Raw genomic sequence first — 15636 nt, 5'->3', positions numbered from 1 at the left:
CACACCAGTCACATTCCCACCTCAGTCTCAGACGCCTGCCATTTCTGAGTCTAGAGTAGTCATCCTGGTATTTGCGTGGGGTGATCCCTTGGCTAGTGTCTTTTATTAATTAAGACCTTCCCCAACTACTCTAAAATGGCAACTAGGCCACCAATTTCTCTTCCTGCTTTATTTCCTTCACAGTAGTACATCTGACCTATTTGCATACTGTCTCCTGCAACTAGAAGTCCTGGGACTTTATTTTGCTTACTGGCTGCTATATCCCCCACACTTTCAACAGTAATGCTGTTGATGTTCAGTAAGGATTTGGTGGGTAACTGAATGTATACCCATGTCACTCAGCAAGGAACTAACTCAACTGGTATTATGAACTTCCCAAACATATGCCAACTACAAGGAAAAGTCACTGCAAGCAAAAATACCAAACCTGAGAACCAAGAAACTCACTTGTATCTCTCAGGTTCTAGTTTCACAGGATAGGCATGACCATAAATGTACATAGATACTGCATCAAATTTGACTAGTAATGTACAGATTTTTTTCCTTTGCCTCATTTTAGATTCCCAAATTTATCTTTGTTTTTACCCAGGTAGTCAGTCAGTTGCTAGCTCCATCTACTTGGATAATGAATACAAAAGCCAGACTACAGTAGCCAGTAACATGGATTTAGCAAGTTGGGGCCCCAGCAAAACTGAAATCTAACTTTGCTACATGCAAATGTTTATTAGGGTCACATTTTTACTCACATCTGGAAACTATTCACAGATACCACCCAAGCTGTGACCTATTCTTGTTCTTTCAGGTTGACTTTCAAGGAACCAAGCTATATCCTGAAATAATTACCAGGGCATAGAAGCAGCTCAGTGTTAGAGGTAATACTGCAATTGTTCAGTGTTTTACTTAAAGCCCTTGTTAAGTGACAGGAACTGCCAGCCCTGATACATCCAGTGAACAGATCTGTTCTAAGTACCTAATCACTGTATGAAAATTAATGAGACAAAAAGCTCTGATTCTGGTGAAGGATTAATTAACAATTGCATCATCTAACGCATCCTCCCTCCTATTCTCAGGATGTCAACAGGCTCAAGTGATGATGGCAAAGTCTCCCTTTCCAGCAGCTCAAGCATCTTACAGCAGGTCTGAGAGATAGCTGAGATATGTGATACAGAGAAAGACCTTGGAAAATATTCTAGCATCAGACAGGGAAGCAAGTATAAAGTCTAGCTCTGTAGTTTAAATGGCTAGTAAACCATGTTCAGTTTCTATGAGGCCATTTTATTACTAGTAAATGTGTAAAAGATTTTTTAGGAATTAAATGAATAAAAAGCTCAGTGATAAAATCCTGTTGCCTCCTTACTTCCTTCCTCTTTCATTAATGAGAAAGGCAATGGCATCCCATGACTTGATAACATTAGCAAAATGATTCTAAACCTGGGTCTAAAAACAACTGCAAAGGGGACGTTATTTTTAAAAGAGGAAAAGGACAGGTGGGGTGAAGTCTGGCTTAGTCAGTAAAACAGTTAAGTGTGCAAGCCTATGCTTGTAATCCCAGAGCAAGGGCTCAGTGGCCAGCAAGCCTAGAGCCTAATCTGTGAGCCTAGGTCAGTCCAGGTAAATGGCTTCCAATGACCAATACCTGAGGTTGACACACACTTGCAAACTACAATGTGTCCCATCACAGTGGTAGCACAGCTCCACTCAAACACTTTCCTACGGTTCTAACTGTAGTTACAAAATATGGTGATTGAGGAGGATGAGGATGCTGATGCTGATGCTGAGTCCAGCAGCAGCAGACTGTTTACCACCCCACACTTGGTAACTGTGCTCCCAATCGCACGTGTTAAAGGTGTCCATCTCGTTTTTCATACTCCACTTTCTATTTCTTCCTATAGGAGAAATCAATACTTTGATTGGGGGGGGGGCAAGTTTTTTAAAATCAACTCCTAGCATCAATTTTTAGAGCTTCTACCCCTTTGAGAGAGAGTTTCACTATTTAACTCAGTCTGGCCTAGAACCATCTAAACAGCCATGGCTGGCCTCTCCCCAAAAGGTGCTCCTGCCTCAGCCTCCCAGAGCTGAAGGCAGGCGCCACTATGCCTGGCTTAGTTTAGTGTCGGCCTTCTTTAAAACTCTTTTCTGCCCTTCTAGGCTACTGCTTTCCAAGCTACTAACAGTCCCCAACACAACTTTAGATGACCTCCAGGCCCAATCCTGGACCATGCTTTCTGTTCCTTTATCAACCCAACCTTTCACTCATAACTAAGATACTTCGCCCATTTACATGCACGTACGCATGCATGCATGCCCGCATGCCCGCACGCACGCACGCACGCACGCACGCACACAAACTTTCTGCCACACTCCGTGACTCTTAGAATAAGGTGTCTTACAAAGAATACAACTAGAAATCTCTTCATCCCACCAAATCCATTCCACTTCCAGTCTTTTCCAAGTCAGGAAGCAGAACCCCAGCCCACTATTCAATTACTCAAGTCCAAAACCTGGCAGTCGGCCTTTCTCACTTCTAATCTGTTCTGTACAAGTCCTTAGAATCTCTATGTCAGGCCAACAGTTTAAGATTTCGTTTCCAGTCACACCTTAGAACACATTCTAGGGCCAGCAAAGATGTTCAAATAAAATAGACCGTGTACTCTATCACACAGAATCCCTCAACAGCTTCCCACTACATTTACAGTAAAATATTTTAGCCTTCTATGTTTGCTACATGAACATAGCACTTTTCTCCTCACTACCTTTATAAATACAGTCTTTGTTCTAGAATGTCATTCTACCCATCGACTTATCCTTCAGGTCTCAGCCTCAATGCCACATTTATTTCCTCCCAAAGCCCAGTTAAAATTGGGTTTTTATATCCTGATTGGTGATGTTTCCTTTCATTGCACTGGAAAAAAAAACAAACTATTATTTGTTATGTTAGTAATAACTCTCATTTGTTTTATGTCTGTGCAAGCAGACACAGCATCCGACTTGCCACTCACGCATCATCCATCATCCCAGAGTTCCAGAGCATTGTGGACAACAGTCACCCTTACCCCGCCAACAGCTCCTAACTGGAAAGTCACCAGCCTTCTTTCTAGAAGGGCCGCTAACACAGCAAGGGTATTATTTATTCCCCTGCAGTTGGATATTTGGGGAAATAGTCTGGAAAGGCCAGTGACCAAAAGACAGCCTCGGCCTTTTCCCAGTGAGTGTGCAGAGCATCTCCCCTCTCATCTTCCATCATCCTGAGCAACCGTTCCTTAGATCTGCCTTAGACACTTCATGGACAGTACAGCACTCAGCCACCAGAGCACAGTACATGACAATCAAATACGAGAGCGTCACAGAAATTCTAGGTATCATTATTAACTAAGGGCTAACAGCACTCAAGTTTCTGTCAATCTCTATGGATGAGGAACAACTTCTGGAGATCCAGTCAGAGAACCCCGTCGTCATGTGTTACACCTCTGCCTGCGCCTCCTACAGCACTGAGCAGAGTTTCTGTACTATTCAACATGGCAGGTATTTAACCCATTTGCTGCAATTATCTTCAATATTTGCTTATTAGTTAGTTAACACCACCAAGGACTTCTGGTCGCTATACAGAATTTGAGTAGAGGCCAAAGGCCCACCTCAATGAATAGCATCTCTCTAGCACGTGCTATGGAAGATAAAACTGAAGAATTCATTATGCTACTCATTGCACAACTGGGACTCTGAATCGAGCGTTTTATAAACTTATGCATCTAGTGATGTAATTAAGAGAGTCTAAAATTGAAATCTTAGGAGTTTAGCCTTGTACCTTGAGGAGTCAATGCAAGACAAAATAAGAACCACAATAGCAATATTCCAAGAACTTAGCACGGCCGTGGTCCATTATATCTGTTGCATTTCTTCTTTAATTTTTACAATAATCTTGAAAGCTGAGGAAGCTGAGGTTGAGGGATTAGGTGACTTTTTCAACTACCACGTAACTGATAATCTGTCTATTTTTTAGATGCTCTAAACTGGACAAAAACACCAGAACCCAAGCCACAAGCCACACACAAACCAAACTCAGCCTTAGGGGACTTGAAGTGTACTAGTACTCACAAAATGTGAAACAACAAAAATTTTCAAAAGACATATGATACCTTTCAACTTAAATTCTACAACTTATAGGTATACTGCTAAATTTGGCTTTACTGAAATAAATCTGAAATGTGTTTGTATAAAAATTATGAATACTAAAAATGCTCCAATAAAATATTGTTTATCAACTCCATTTCTACTTGAGACTATAAAGAAAAAAAGAATGGATATGAAAAAAAAAACCTAACTATGAATAAATGTTTAGCTTCTGATATGACAAAATACAGCACTAGAACAGAAGTAGTATTATCTAAAGCTAAATGATGTCAATCTTTTAAACAATCCGTAAGCTTGTAAGGGTTGGGACCTACGCACTTACTTCAAACCGTGATTGTCACTCCATCAAACACTGGGACAAGTGCAATCTTATAAGACACGAATGTATGAGATCAAACCATCATAGTCAAAACAAATCACATAAACTTCTTCACACTGATCATCTCGACCTGTGTGGTACCAACTCTGAAGTCATAAAATTCCATTATAGACTTGCTGAGGCAGATGTCAAGTAATTCGACTCATAAAAAAGTTAAATATTAATCAGGTCTCAAAAGCATCAATGTTATCTTCAAATAATTATCTGAACCCCGAGGAAATAAAAGCCTTATGAGGCCATAAAAAAACAGAAGGAAAAGTCAATAAGAATGTATGAAAAGGGTTTTCTGTTTACAAAGTAAAAGGGCTTGCACAAAAGGACTCCAGACTATTTTTCTGGACATCCTCAAGGGGGAGAAAAATAAAATAAAATTCTTGTGTTTCCTTTTTACTCTAAAGACTCATCCATGCCATTTTTTAGAAATACAACCCTCTTGCAAATATTTCATGTGTATGAATGTTTTGCCTGCATGCATGGACATACACCACATGCATGCTTGGTGCCTACCAAGGTCAGAAGGCATAGAATTTCCCTGGAAGTGGAGTTACAGGATGTGGGTGCTGGAAACTGAACCCTCGCTGTTCGCCCCAAGAGCAACAAGTGTTCTTAACTTCTGAGCCATCTCTCTATCACCGCCCAGCAATGACGGAGCCCTCTTTCAAAAAGTTTACATTACAAACAAACAAGATCATGCTGTTATCAGGCACAACTTTTCCCAAGATTTGAGATTTCTAGTGTCTCCAGGCGTGTTGGCAAATTAATCCTAGCGCCTGAAAGCAGAAGCAGGTGGATCTCTGTGAGTTCAAGGCCAGCCTGGCTATATAGCAAGCTCTGGGACAGTTAGGGCTATACACAGAGACCCTACCTTTGGAAAAAAAAAAAAAAAAAAAGAAAGAAAGAAAGAAAGAAGGAAGGAAGAAAAGAACAAAAGATTTCTATAGTCCTCTGCATACTCATGATTGCAAAAATTGGGCTTTAATTATTAATAGACTACAAACACATGCTATTAAGATTTTCCTTCAAACATCAACCTTTCCACTCTGGATCCCTAATGGATATACATAAGCCATACACTACAATCTAAAAAGGACCCAGATGGTAGTAGGTTCTCTCCACCCTGTCCCAAGAGAGAACCTTTTCTAAACCTCCTCCACACTCCTTTCTCTGGGCTCTAAACACATGCGTAACTCAGAGAGGTGACACACTGTCAAGACAGGGTGAAAAAAGACAGGACACACAAGATATATAACTGGATGGAAAAGGCTGCTAAGTGCTGCCTCTGCTGTATCGCGTAACCAGCCTAACCCGCTGCAAACTTTTGAAGGATTAAGTTACATTCCGCTGCAATTCCACACTTGACAGCTGAATCCAGAGATGCCAGCGAGTCGTTCCTCGGGTCCTGTGCTGCCACCTCACCAGGGAGAGTCAGCGGCTGCATCCTGAGGCCAGCACGCACCAGGGCATGGGAAGGGAGGAGGGTCTGGGCGAGCTCACCTTTTCCAGCTCATCGTGGAGCTCCGCCAGGCTGGGCCGGAGCAGCTTCTCGCCCAGCTGCGCGGCCGTGTGCCGATAGTGGTCGATCCTGGGCACCGCGTCCATGGTGTTGTGGCCGAAGGTGCGCAGGTAGTAGGTGTTGGTGTGGGTGTCATAGTAGTACTGCTGATGGTGTCCACTGCCGCCGCCCGAGTGCAAGCTGCTGCCTTCGCTCAGCACCGTGTCCCCGCCGTTCTGGAAGCTCACGTTGGGCCCGTCGCCTCCGACCCCCGCCGCATCCGACAGGCTGTCGTCCGCGGACGACGAGGCAGCCGGGTCCACGAAGTTCACGCGGAAGCGGCCCTTGGCTTCCTCGCTGCCCTTGGCCGTGCCGCTCTCACCACCGGCTTTCCCGGCCGCCGGGGTCTCCTTGCCCGCCGCCCCGGCTGCACCCGCAGCCGCTGCCGCTGCCGCCGCCGCCGCCGCCGCCCGCCCGGCGTTCTCGGAAACCAGGTCCACCTGGAAGCGGCTCTGGCTGGGGGTGGGCCCCAGAGGTCTGCCCAGCCCATCGCCCCCCGCCGCGGCTCCCTCTCCGCGCACCCCGCCGGCCTGACTCCCAGCCGGAGCATCCTCTCGACCGGAGGGCACGGCAGTGCCGGGCAGGTCCACCCCGGCGGCGGCGGCGGCGGCGGCAGCCAGCGGCGCGTCCCCATCCCGGGCGGGCCTCGGTGCGCCAGACGAGGGCGCCGCGGGCCGGGGCTCCATCGCCGCCCGACGCTCGGGGAAACCTGCGGAGCGAGCGGGTACCCGAACGCTTGCCAACAGCGCGGCTCGGGTCCTCTGGCCCCGCGATCCCGCTAAGGAGCCGGATGCGAGAGTCGCAGCGCCGCGGCCGCTGCCGCTGCCGCTGCCGCTGTCGCTGCCGCCACCAGCCCGCGCGCGGCACGCTCGCCGCCAGCCGCCGAGTGCCCGCGAGCGCGGCCGGCCCGCGGTTTAAAGGCGCGGCGGGGCCGCCGCGGCGCTCGGTGCAGCACGCGGGAGGCGGGGCCGCTCAGCCCGCCCCCTCGGCCCGCCCCGAGCTCTGCGCCGGCCAGCCTGGGAGAGCGCCGGCCTCCGCAGCCGCGCAGCGAGCAGGCGCGGCCGCACGCGCCTCCGCGCCGCCGACCTGCGCACCGCCGCCCCTTCCGCCGCCGCCGCCGCCGCCCGCTCGCCCACTCGCCCGCCCGGGACCCTGGTGCCAGCCGCCGCCGCCGATGCTCGCCCCCCACCCCCGGCAGCACCGGCTCTGCGGACCTCCTTTCGCTTCTTTTTTTTTTTTTTTTTTTTTTTTAAGTTCTAAACTCGCAGTACTTGGGGGCGAGCCGGCGAGATCTCGCGAGATGCTGCCGCCGGGCCTGTGGGCGGTTTCCCTTTAGGGCGCGTGGTACCCAGGGCCCGCGGCGCTCTCGGCTGCGGGGGATGCTGGGGGGCTTTCCTGTTGGACCCGCGCGCGCTTCCGGAGGCGCTGGCCAGGCGCGCTCCCGGCAGGGCCTGCGCGCTCCCGGCAGGGCCTGCGCGCGAGTGCTTGCGTGCGCGCGCGAGTGCTTGCGTGCGCGCGCGCGCGCTCATTCGGAGCGGAGCGGGCGAGCGCGCAGCTGGTCTCGGGTACCCCCGCGCCAGCGTTTTAGATGTGCATAACCAGAGAGTAATTCCAGCCGCGGTGCGGTGGGTGTGTCCACGCTGGGGTGACACCTTGATTTTTTTTTTTTTTTTTTTTTTTTTTTTTAAAGCCGGGGTTTGAAGGGGGCCAGGGAACCTCGTTCCGAGGTTGGAAGACAATTTTTAACTTCACTGTTAGGAAACGGCAGCTCTCGGAATAAAGTGACGGCGGCAACCGAGGCTACAGTTTCAACAAGGGGTTTTCCGTTTGGCCGCGGTAGTGAAGAATTCCTCATGTTGAACACAAAAAAAAGCCGCTCCTGCTCTGCAGGCTTGTTTTCTCCGAAAATGGAGAGGAGCAACACCTGTTTTCCAGCTTAGTCGCAGTATTCGCCTTTAACTTACCACCTCTCCAAAGCCCTAAGAGAAAGTCACTGCAAATAGTTTCCTGGGCTCATTGTCTGCTATCTATGTGTTTACTCCATACTTAGAGAATTGTAGGAATAAACACTACCTCTTGCCGAAGACTTTAAGCAAGATCAAAGTATCAAAGGCCTCAGAGCCTAAGTTTGCAAAAATGAAAAGGTGTGAAAAAAAGCAGCCGGTCAAAATTTTAAAAACCTTCAGCTGCGATCTTAATCGCCCTTGACAATTTATCAGCTTATTACCGTTATCTGTATTTTAAAGATGGAAATCGAAAAGCACAGATCTTGGGTCTTGCACTCTGCACTCGGGGCTTCTAAAAACCCCCTTGAACTTTCCTAGTATTAACGGAAAACCAGAAGAGGCCAGAAAAAAAATCACGTCTTCTTTCAAGCAGTATAATTTTCAGCTAGGGAACGCTGTCCTAGTAACAGCTCTGTCTTGAGCCTTTCAGCCTAAAGCTAATTTATGGCTGTTAGAATGCAACATTAATTTGTTGAACAAATGTTGAAACACCTGCTGTGAGCTTCCCTGTGCTCTCGGGAAAATCCATGAAAAAGAGCTTCATCCATCTCGTGAGGATGGTTAAGGTAAAGAGATAAGATGCAGAGCCTGCCCATCAGAAGCAAATGCTAAGGGAAAGGGGTAGGGGGGGTAGGATTGGGATGGTAAATCTTCCTTAGGATGACATCATCGAGGTGACCTTTGAGGGAGAAAGTATATTATGCAAATATTTTGGAACGATCTAAAGAGAGAAAGCAAAGGCCCCCTAAGTGGGAATAGGCCTGACATGGAATTGCATGCAGGGCACTCTGACTGGAACTGAGGAGGCCTCGGGAAGAATCAAAGGCAATGGAGGTCAGTGTTTGAGGACATGGGAAATGTGTCAAGCCTCTGGCTGTTGGATATACTTTGGCTTTTACTCTGAGTGGAATGGCAGTTCAGGCTTCTGTAGTAAAATACCATAGATTGGATGGCTTAAGCAACAGAAAATACCTTTTGTTCATAGTTCCGGGGGGGGGGGGGGGGCTCTCTGAGTCTGAGAAAATCGGGGTCCTGGCATGCTTAGGTTCAGGTGAGGACTCTGATTACAAACAGCTGCCTCCTCACTGCGGCCTTACACAGTGGAGCGACCAGTCTGCTGCTGCCCCCTTTTCTCATAAAGGCACAATGGTATTGAACCCAGCTTCATCCCCATGAGCTCATTTAGCCTTAAGGTAACTGGTGAAAAACCTCGTTTCCAATTCAATCATATGAGGGGATTGGGGAGGGGGGGTAACTTCAACTACAAATGTTTGGGCTGCACAGTGTTTAGTCCATAGCAGCTGTCGAATCACTGAAGAGTTCCAGGAAGGAAGAACATCTTACATGTAGAATCATGTCCAGCTTAGTGATGGGTCAGGAAACCTGTCACTTAATGTCATAATGGAGCTGAAAAATCCATATCCCTATGTTAGTGTACTTTTTTCTGTTTGGATACACACGCAGCATTATATTAAGCATGCAGTGTTCAGATCACTAATGTTGTGCAAGTTTTGTTGCCTAAGAGAAATTGGCTATGCCGCATCGTGCATGTATGATGTAGACTATGTACTGTGTAGGTTTGAGTACATACATTCTACAGTGATCAGTCAAAATTACCAAACAACACATTTGTCGCTCTAGGTAACCAACACAGAGGACCAATGTAATTGCTCTGTAGGCAAGGAAGTCAGTGGCAGAGAAAGATCAAGATGTGTGAAAGTGGACTAGAACAATCACCAAGTGGACAGTGTGGCTTTGGCCATGGTGGTTAATAGTAGAAGGTGGGGTAAGTGGTGGGGTGGGGCAGTAAGTGGTTGGTCAGGGAAGCGGTAGCATTTGCATCTAGAAACAGTGAGTGTGGAGTGAGAACCCAAGGCTCTCGGCCCAAGCAACTGAAACAATAATGGAGTTTCTGAGATGAGAAGAGAAGGAAAGGAATAGGTTTAAGTGAGACATGGAACAGGAGCTGAGGTGTCAAAAATAAATACATAGGAATTGTAAATAATGACTTGTGCAAGCCTGTGCTGCGAACTGAAGTTCTAAGAGAGAATGCAAAATAGAGAGGCCAGACTCGGGAGGAAGTGACTTTTCAGAAGAAATCTGAAAGATGCCCGGAAGTCAACTAACTCAGAGTATTTCAAACAAGGGGAACAGTGTGGACCAGAGCCCTCCTGGAGTGAACGTGGCCCAAGGACCTTGAAGTCTGTTTGACGAAAAGCGTCAGACTGAGAGAGAGGCAAGAGTGGCAGAGGATGAGACTGTCTTTTTTCTAAAAGCCCCATGAAACCATGACCGGGTTTCCAGACATACAGCAGGGCACATGACAAGACCTTCAACAGAGTGGAGGGGGAAGAATCAACAATAGAACGCAGGACTTCATCAACCTGCTCGAGGAGGAGTAGCTATGACTTTAGAAGAATGTATTATCTGGGATACTGGACTAAATTCTTTACATCATAATCTTAATGGCACAATACTGTGAGGAATAAAATGCCATTACCCTCATGTTATATACAAAAAGCTTAGTTCAGTAGAGAAATGAGTATTTCCAAAACTCAATGACAGAAAAGGCAGGAGGAATAAGGGACCTAAAAGATGAGAAGAAAACCAGCTAATGTCATTTGGAAGCAGGACAGAGAAGAGTTGAATATACTGAATTATGTAACAGTATTGGCCAGGGGAATGGGAGTTGGTATAGTTCCGGGAGAAACAATCGAAATATGCACATGAAACATGTAGAAACACTGTGTGTGGGGGTGGGAGGGCGGCTCCCACCTTTTCAAGGATTCCTATGAGGAGAGAGAAATAAGAAACTTTTAGATAGAAAAAGACAGTGGAGAGGAGACAAAAACACAGGATAGCTTCAGGAGGACCTGGATCAAAATCCACCGTCCCAGAAGTTTATTCAAAAGGGCTTTTTATAATAATGCCAAGGGGCAGGGCAAAAGACCTCCCCCTTGCTAGATCAAAGCACACTGTACAGCCAAGTGCAGACCCTTCCACACACCTGGCAACCACGTCCGTGGTCAAATCATCCCTTTATGCAGGCCTGCTGGGTAAAGCAAGTTCAGATTTTCTGACCCTGAGTAATTTGGGCCTCCACGTGTGTGTGTGTGTGTGTGTGTGTGTGTGTGTGTGTGTGTGTGTGTGTGTATGTGTGTGTGGTGGGGGGGTCTCCCTTAGTTAACTGTCAATCATGTGGCTGTCAGATTTGCCAGGTGCCTACTAAGGGACTGGCCATAAAAACAGATTCATCTTCAGTGACATAGAGGAGGACGCTGCACTATTTTGTTCATTTATCCACCTTTTGCTAATAGCCCAGGCCCAGGCCAATGTAGTATCAACAAATTTAGCAGTTTGTACCAAATGCAATTAGACTTGGAGGCTAGATAGGTCTTAGGTTGTTATATCAAACTTCTTACTTTACAAATGTTAAGTGTCCTGGTTAGTTTTTATTGTCAACTTGCTACAACCTAGAGAGTCACCTGGAAAGAAAGAACCACACCTGAAGAATTGCCTAGATCAGATTAGGATATAGGCATGTCTGTAGGGCATTGTCTTGATGCCTAATTGATATAGGAGGGTCCAGCCCACTGTGAGCAGTATGGTGCTTGACTGTCTAAGAACACTTAGCTGAGTATTACCTTCCCTGGTGGGAGGTAATGCTGCACAAAATAACAAGCAGTCTTGCTGTCTTGCTCCTGGCTTGAGTTCCTTGCCCTGACTTCTCTCAGTGGATTATGACTGGGAAGTCTAAATCAAATGAAACCTTTGCTCCCTAAGTCGCTTTTGGTGGGACTGTTTTTATCCCAGCCGAGGAAAGGAAGCCAGAACACTAAGGTACTCTAACTGGAGGCATAAATTCTGGTTAGACTCTCTAGCTTTGTATCTGCAGTGTGAGAATAAGTGAGATTCAAAACCACGTGGAACCTGTCAATGGTCTGGTCTTGAGCCTGGGTTTCACGGGAGCTCAGGCTGGCCTGGAACTCACTCCGTAGATCAAGTTGTCCTCAGAGGTACATCAGTTCTCCTGCCTCAGCCTCCTAAGTGCTGGGGTTACAAGCATGAGCTGCCACCTGACTTCATGTGGAACCTTTAAAATCACACACACACACACACATGCACACACACACACACATGCACACACACACACGCACACACACACACACACACACACACAAAAGCATGCACCCTGCACACGCGCACACACACACACACACCCCAAGCCAGTGAGTTCAGTTAGACAAACTGCCATTCTACCTGGTTGTGGTTCTCTGTTTTCACTAGCTGGCATGAAGCACGCCGATGAAGTCAACAGTATTTCCCTTGAGAAAGAAAGTGATTATCCTATCATGGAAAAAAAGCAAGCAGTTGCCCTAGAGAAGCTTGTTCATGCTGTACTTGTTATTTTGTTGTCTTCCCTAAGTCCTATTCACGTGCTTCTTTCTTTAAAAATATTGAAAATATTTTCAAGTCAGTATTCAACATTAATCCAAACCTTATTATCCATTCTCAAAGCACAATATTTAAATTCATGTTTATAAGTTATCCCTTTTAAAATATATAATGGATAACCCAACACTATCCATCTGTCTGTCTGTCTATCTATCTATCATCTGTCAACTATCTGTCTATGTGCCTCTGTGTGTGTGTCTCTCTGTCTCTCTGTCTGTCTCTGTCTCGTGTGTGTGTGTGTGTGCATGTGTGTAATGGTACAACCTCAGCTGTCCTTTCTCAGGAGCTGTCTAACTTGTTTTTTGAGATAGTCTCTTAACTGGGCCCTTGGGTTCATTGATTAGACCATGCTGGCTGGCCAGCTGGCCCCAGGGATTTGCCTGTCTCCACCCCACCCCACCAAACTGGGATAACAAATCACTCCATCATGCCTGGCCCTTTACATGGGTACTGGGGATCAAACTCAGGCCTTCATGCTTATGGGGTACACACTGTACTGATCTATCTTCCCAGCCCCGTGGTTTGTTTTTTTTTTTAATTTTATGTTGCTCTTATACAAATTGTAAATTCAAAGCTAGGCCTAGTGGCCCACACCTTTAATCCCAGCACCCAGGAGGCAGAGGTAGGCAGGTCTCTGTGAGCTCAAGGCCAGCCTGGTCGACAAAAAGAGTTCCAGAACAGCCAGAGATACACACAAAAACCAGAACAAAACAAAACAACAACAAAAATTAGTTGATAGTTTAATCAGAGAAATGGCCATGAAGTAAGTCTTTTAAGTGATGTCTTTGGTCTCTCTTTGTGTGAGGGTATAATGAGGCTTTCTCTGTCCCACCAGCCAGTTCCCAAATAGTGACATGGAGACTTATTATTAATTATGAAAACTTGGCTTTAGCTTAGGCTTGTCCCACTAGCTCTTATAACTTAAATTAACCCATTTATATTAATCTACATTCTGTCACACACAGCCCATCCTGCTTCTTCTGTGTCTCCTTCTCTCTCTCTCTCTCTCTCTCTCTCTCTCTCTCTCTCTCTCTCTCTCTCTCTCTCTCTCTCTCTCTCTCTTTCTTACTCGGTCTCTGTCTCTCTCTGATGTAGATTCCTCTTCCTACTTCTTCTCTGTCTGGAAGTCCCGCCTAGTCTCCCTGCGTAGCTATTGGCTGTTTAGCTTTTTATTAAACCAATCACAGTGACATATCTTTACACAGTGTATTCAAATATCTCATAACATGGTGGGAGAGGGGATCTCTTTAATATTTTCCTTTTGCTTTTCGGGGGTATTTAAGCATTTTTTTATTACAAAATAAATGCTGTTTTGATACATTTTTTGTTTGTGTTTTCTGGTAATGAATCTTTTTTTGGTAATGAATTTTTAAAAGCAGTTCTTAACTGTCATTATTCAGCTACTTCATGTGGAAGTTCAAGCAGCATCCACATTGTACATGATTCTTCATTTTCTTTCAGACCGTTTTTAAATTTTTTCACTGTTCTCTTTAAGACTAATAGGTGCTTAGTCTGAGGCCAAAGGATTATGAGTTCAAGGACAACCTGGCAAACACAGTGAGACCTTGACTTAAAACAAAACAGAGCTTAATGGGTACAAATACACTTACAGAGGCCTAATATATAATTGCACTATACTATAGAATCTAATGTACTGCAGAATAAACCACATTCCCTGAATCGCACTAGAGTTTCAAAAACAGTTATAATACATACATTGACACTTACAACACCTGTAATAAATTTTAAATTGCATTTATTTTTCATGGGTGTGTGGGTATGTATGTATGTATATGTGGGGTGTGCATGCATGCATTATGGGGTCAGAGGACAACTTGTGGGAGTTGGTTCCCTTCTTTCACAGTGCAAACATGAACCTCTTGTTTAAAATGATACAATGAATATATCTTTAATGTATTATAATTAAAAAAATTCTCATACAATATATTCTGATCATGCTTCTCCCAGCCCAATTCCTCTCAAATCCTCTCCACATCTCCATCCACCCAACTCCACACCCTTTCTCTCCTCTCTCTCTTTAAAAATAAACAAGAAACACACACACAACCACACAAAACCAGAAACCAAAATACACAAACAAAAGACCAAATACCACATGACTGAAAAAAAAAGCCTAAACAAAGCAAAATGAGAAGAAAAAAAAAGTCTACAAAAATACCATTGACTTCTTTTTGTGTTGGCCGAATACTCCTATACATGGTGCCTGCTCTAAAGAGTGGTTCATATACTCATTGAGACTCCATTGGAGAAAACTAATTTGTCAGTGGGTATCAGTTGCAAATAGCTTCTGGGCTAGGGATAGGATCTCATGGCAATGTCTCCCTCTCAGTACTGGGACCCCATCTAGCTGGAACCTGTGCATGCTGCCATGGTCTCTATGAGTTCATGTGTTTCAGTCCTGTTGTGTCTGGAAGGCACTGTTTCCTTGGTGTCTTCCATAACCACTGGGTCTTTCAGTCTTTCTGCCTCCTCTTTTGTAGTGTTTCATGATCCTTGAGGGGAGGGATTTGACGGAGACATCCCATAAGATCTGAGTGCTCCAAAGTCTCTCACTCTCTACACATTGTCCAGCGGCAGGTCTCTGTAGAGTTCCTGTCTACTGAAGAAGTTTCTCTGATAATGGCTAAGTGAGGTCTGATCTATGTGTACAGCAGAATGTCATTAGGAGTCATCATGTTACTATGTTCCCTGAGCAGAACGATAGTTTTTAGTTTTTCCCTAGGCCCATGGCCTATCCAGGCTCTGATTCTTGTTTACCCCAGCATGGATTCTGTCTCATGGAGTGGGCCTTAAATCCAGTCTGAGAGTGGATGGTTACTTTCACAATATTTCTGCTCTTAAGCAAGTCACAATTGTAGGTGATTACCTTTCTCCTCTCGTATGCAGAGTACCGTATAGTACAATGAAAGCTAGTCAGTAGAGGTAAAGCCTCTAGTTCGGCCAGACTTCTCCAAAACACACACCTCTTAATGACTACTTTACCCTTTCCCATGCTTTATGGACTGAATAATGCAATACATTCCCTCACTGAGCTGCATACCTTCATGTCTTTCAACATTAATGAGAAAAATCCTTAATAGTTTAATCTTCTAGTG

General features: G+C 45.7%; 1 protein-coding gene across 1 annotated transcript in view; it reads right to left on the bottom strand.

Annotated features, from left to right (window-relative positions):
• Positions 1-6847, bottom strand: part of Slc12a2 (solute carrier family 12 member 2) — a 74264-nt gene extending 67417 nt beyond the window's left edge. Inside the window, exon 1 of the mRNA XM_059245933.1 lies at positions 6002-6847. Within this exon, the coding sequence (XP_059101916.1) occupies positions 6002-6745 (744 nt within the window). The 5' untranslated portion in view covers positions 6746-6847. The remainder of the gene's footprint in view (positions 1-6001) is intronic.
• Positions 6848-15636: the final 8789 nt, after the last annotated feature.

The sequence above is a fragment of the Peromyscus eremicus genome, chromosome 19 (assembly GCF_949786415.1).
Source record: "Peromyscus eremicus chromosome 19, PerEre_H2_v1, whole genome shotgun sequence".
NCBI classification, from domain to species: Eukaryota; Metazoa; Chordata; class Mammalia; order Rodentia; family Cricetidae; genus Peromyscus; species Peromyscus eremicus.
This window is presented reverse-complemented; position numbering and strand designations above follow the sequence as displayed.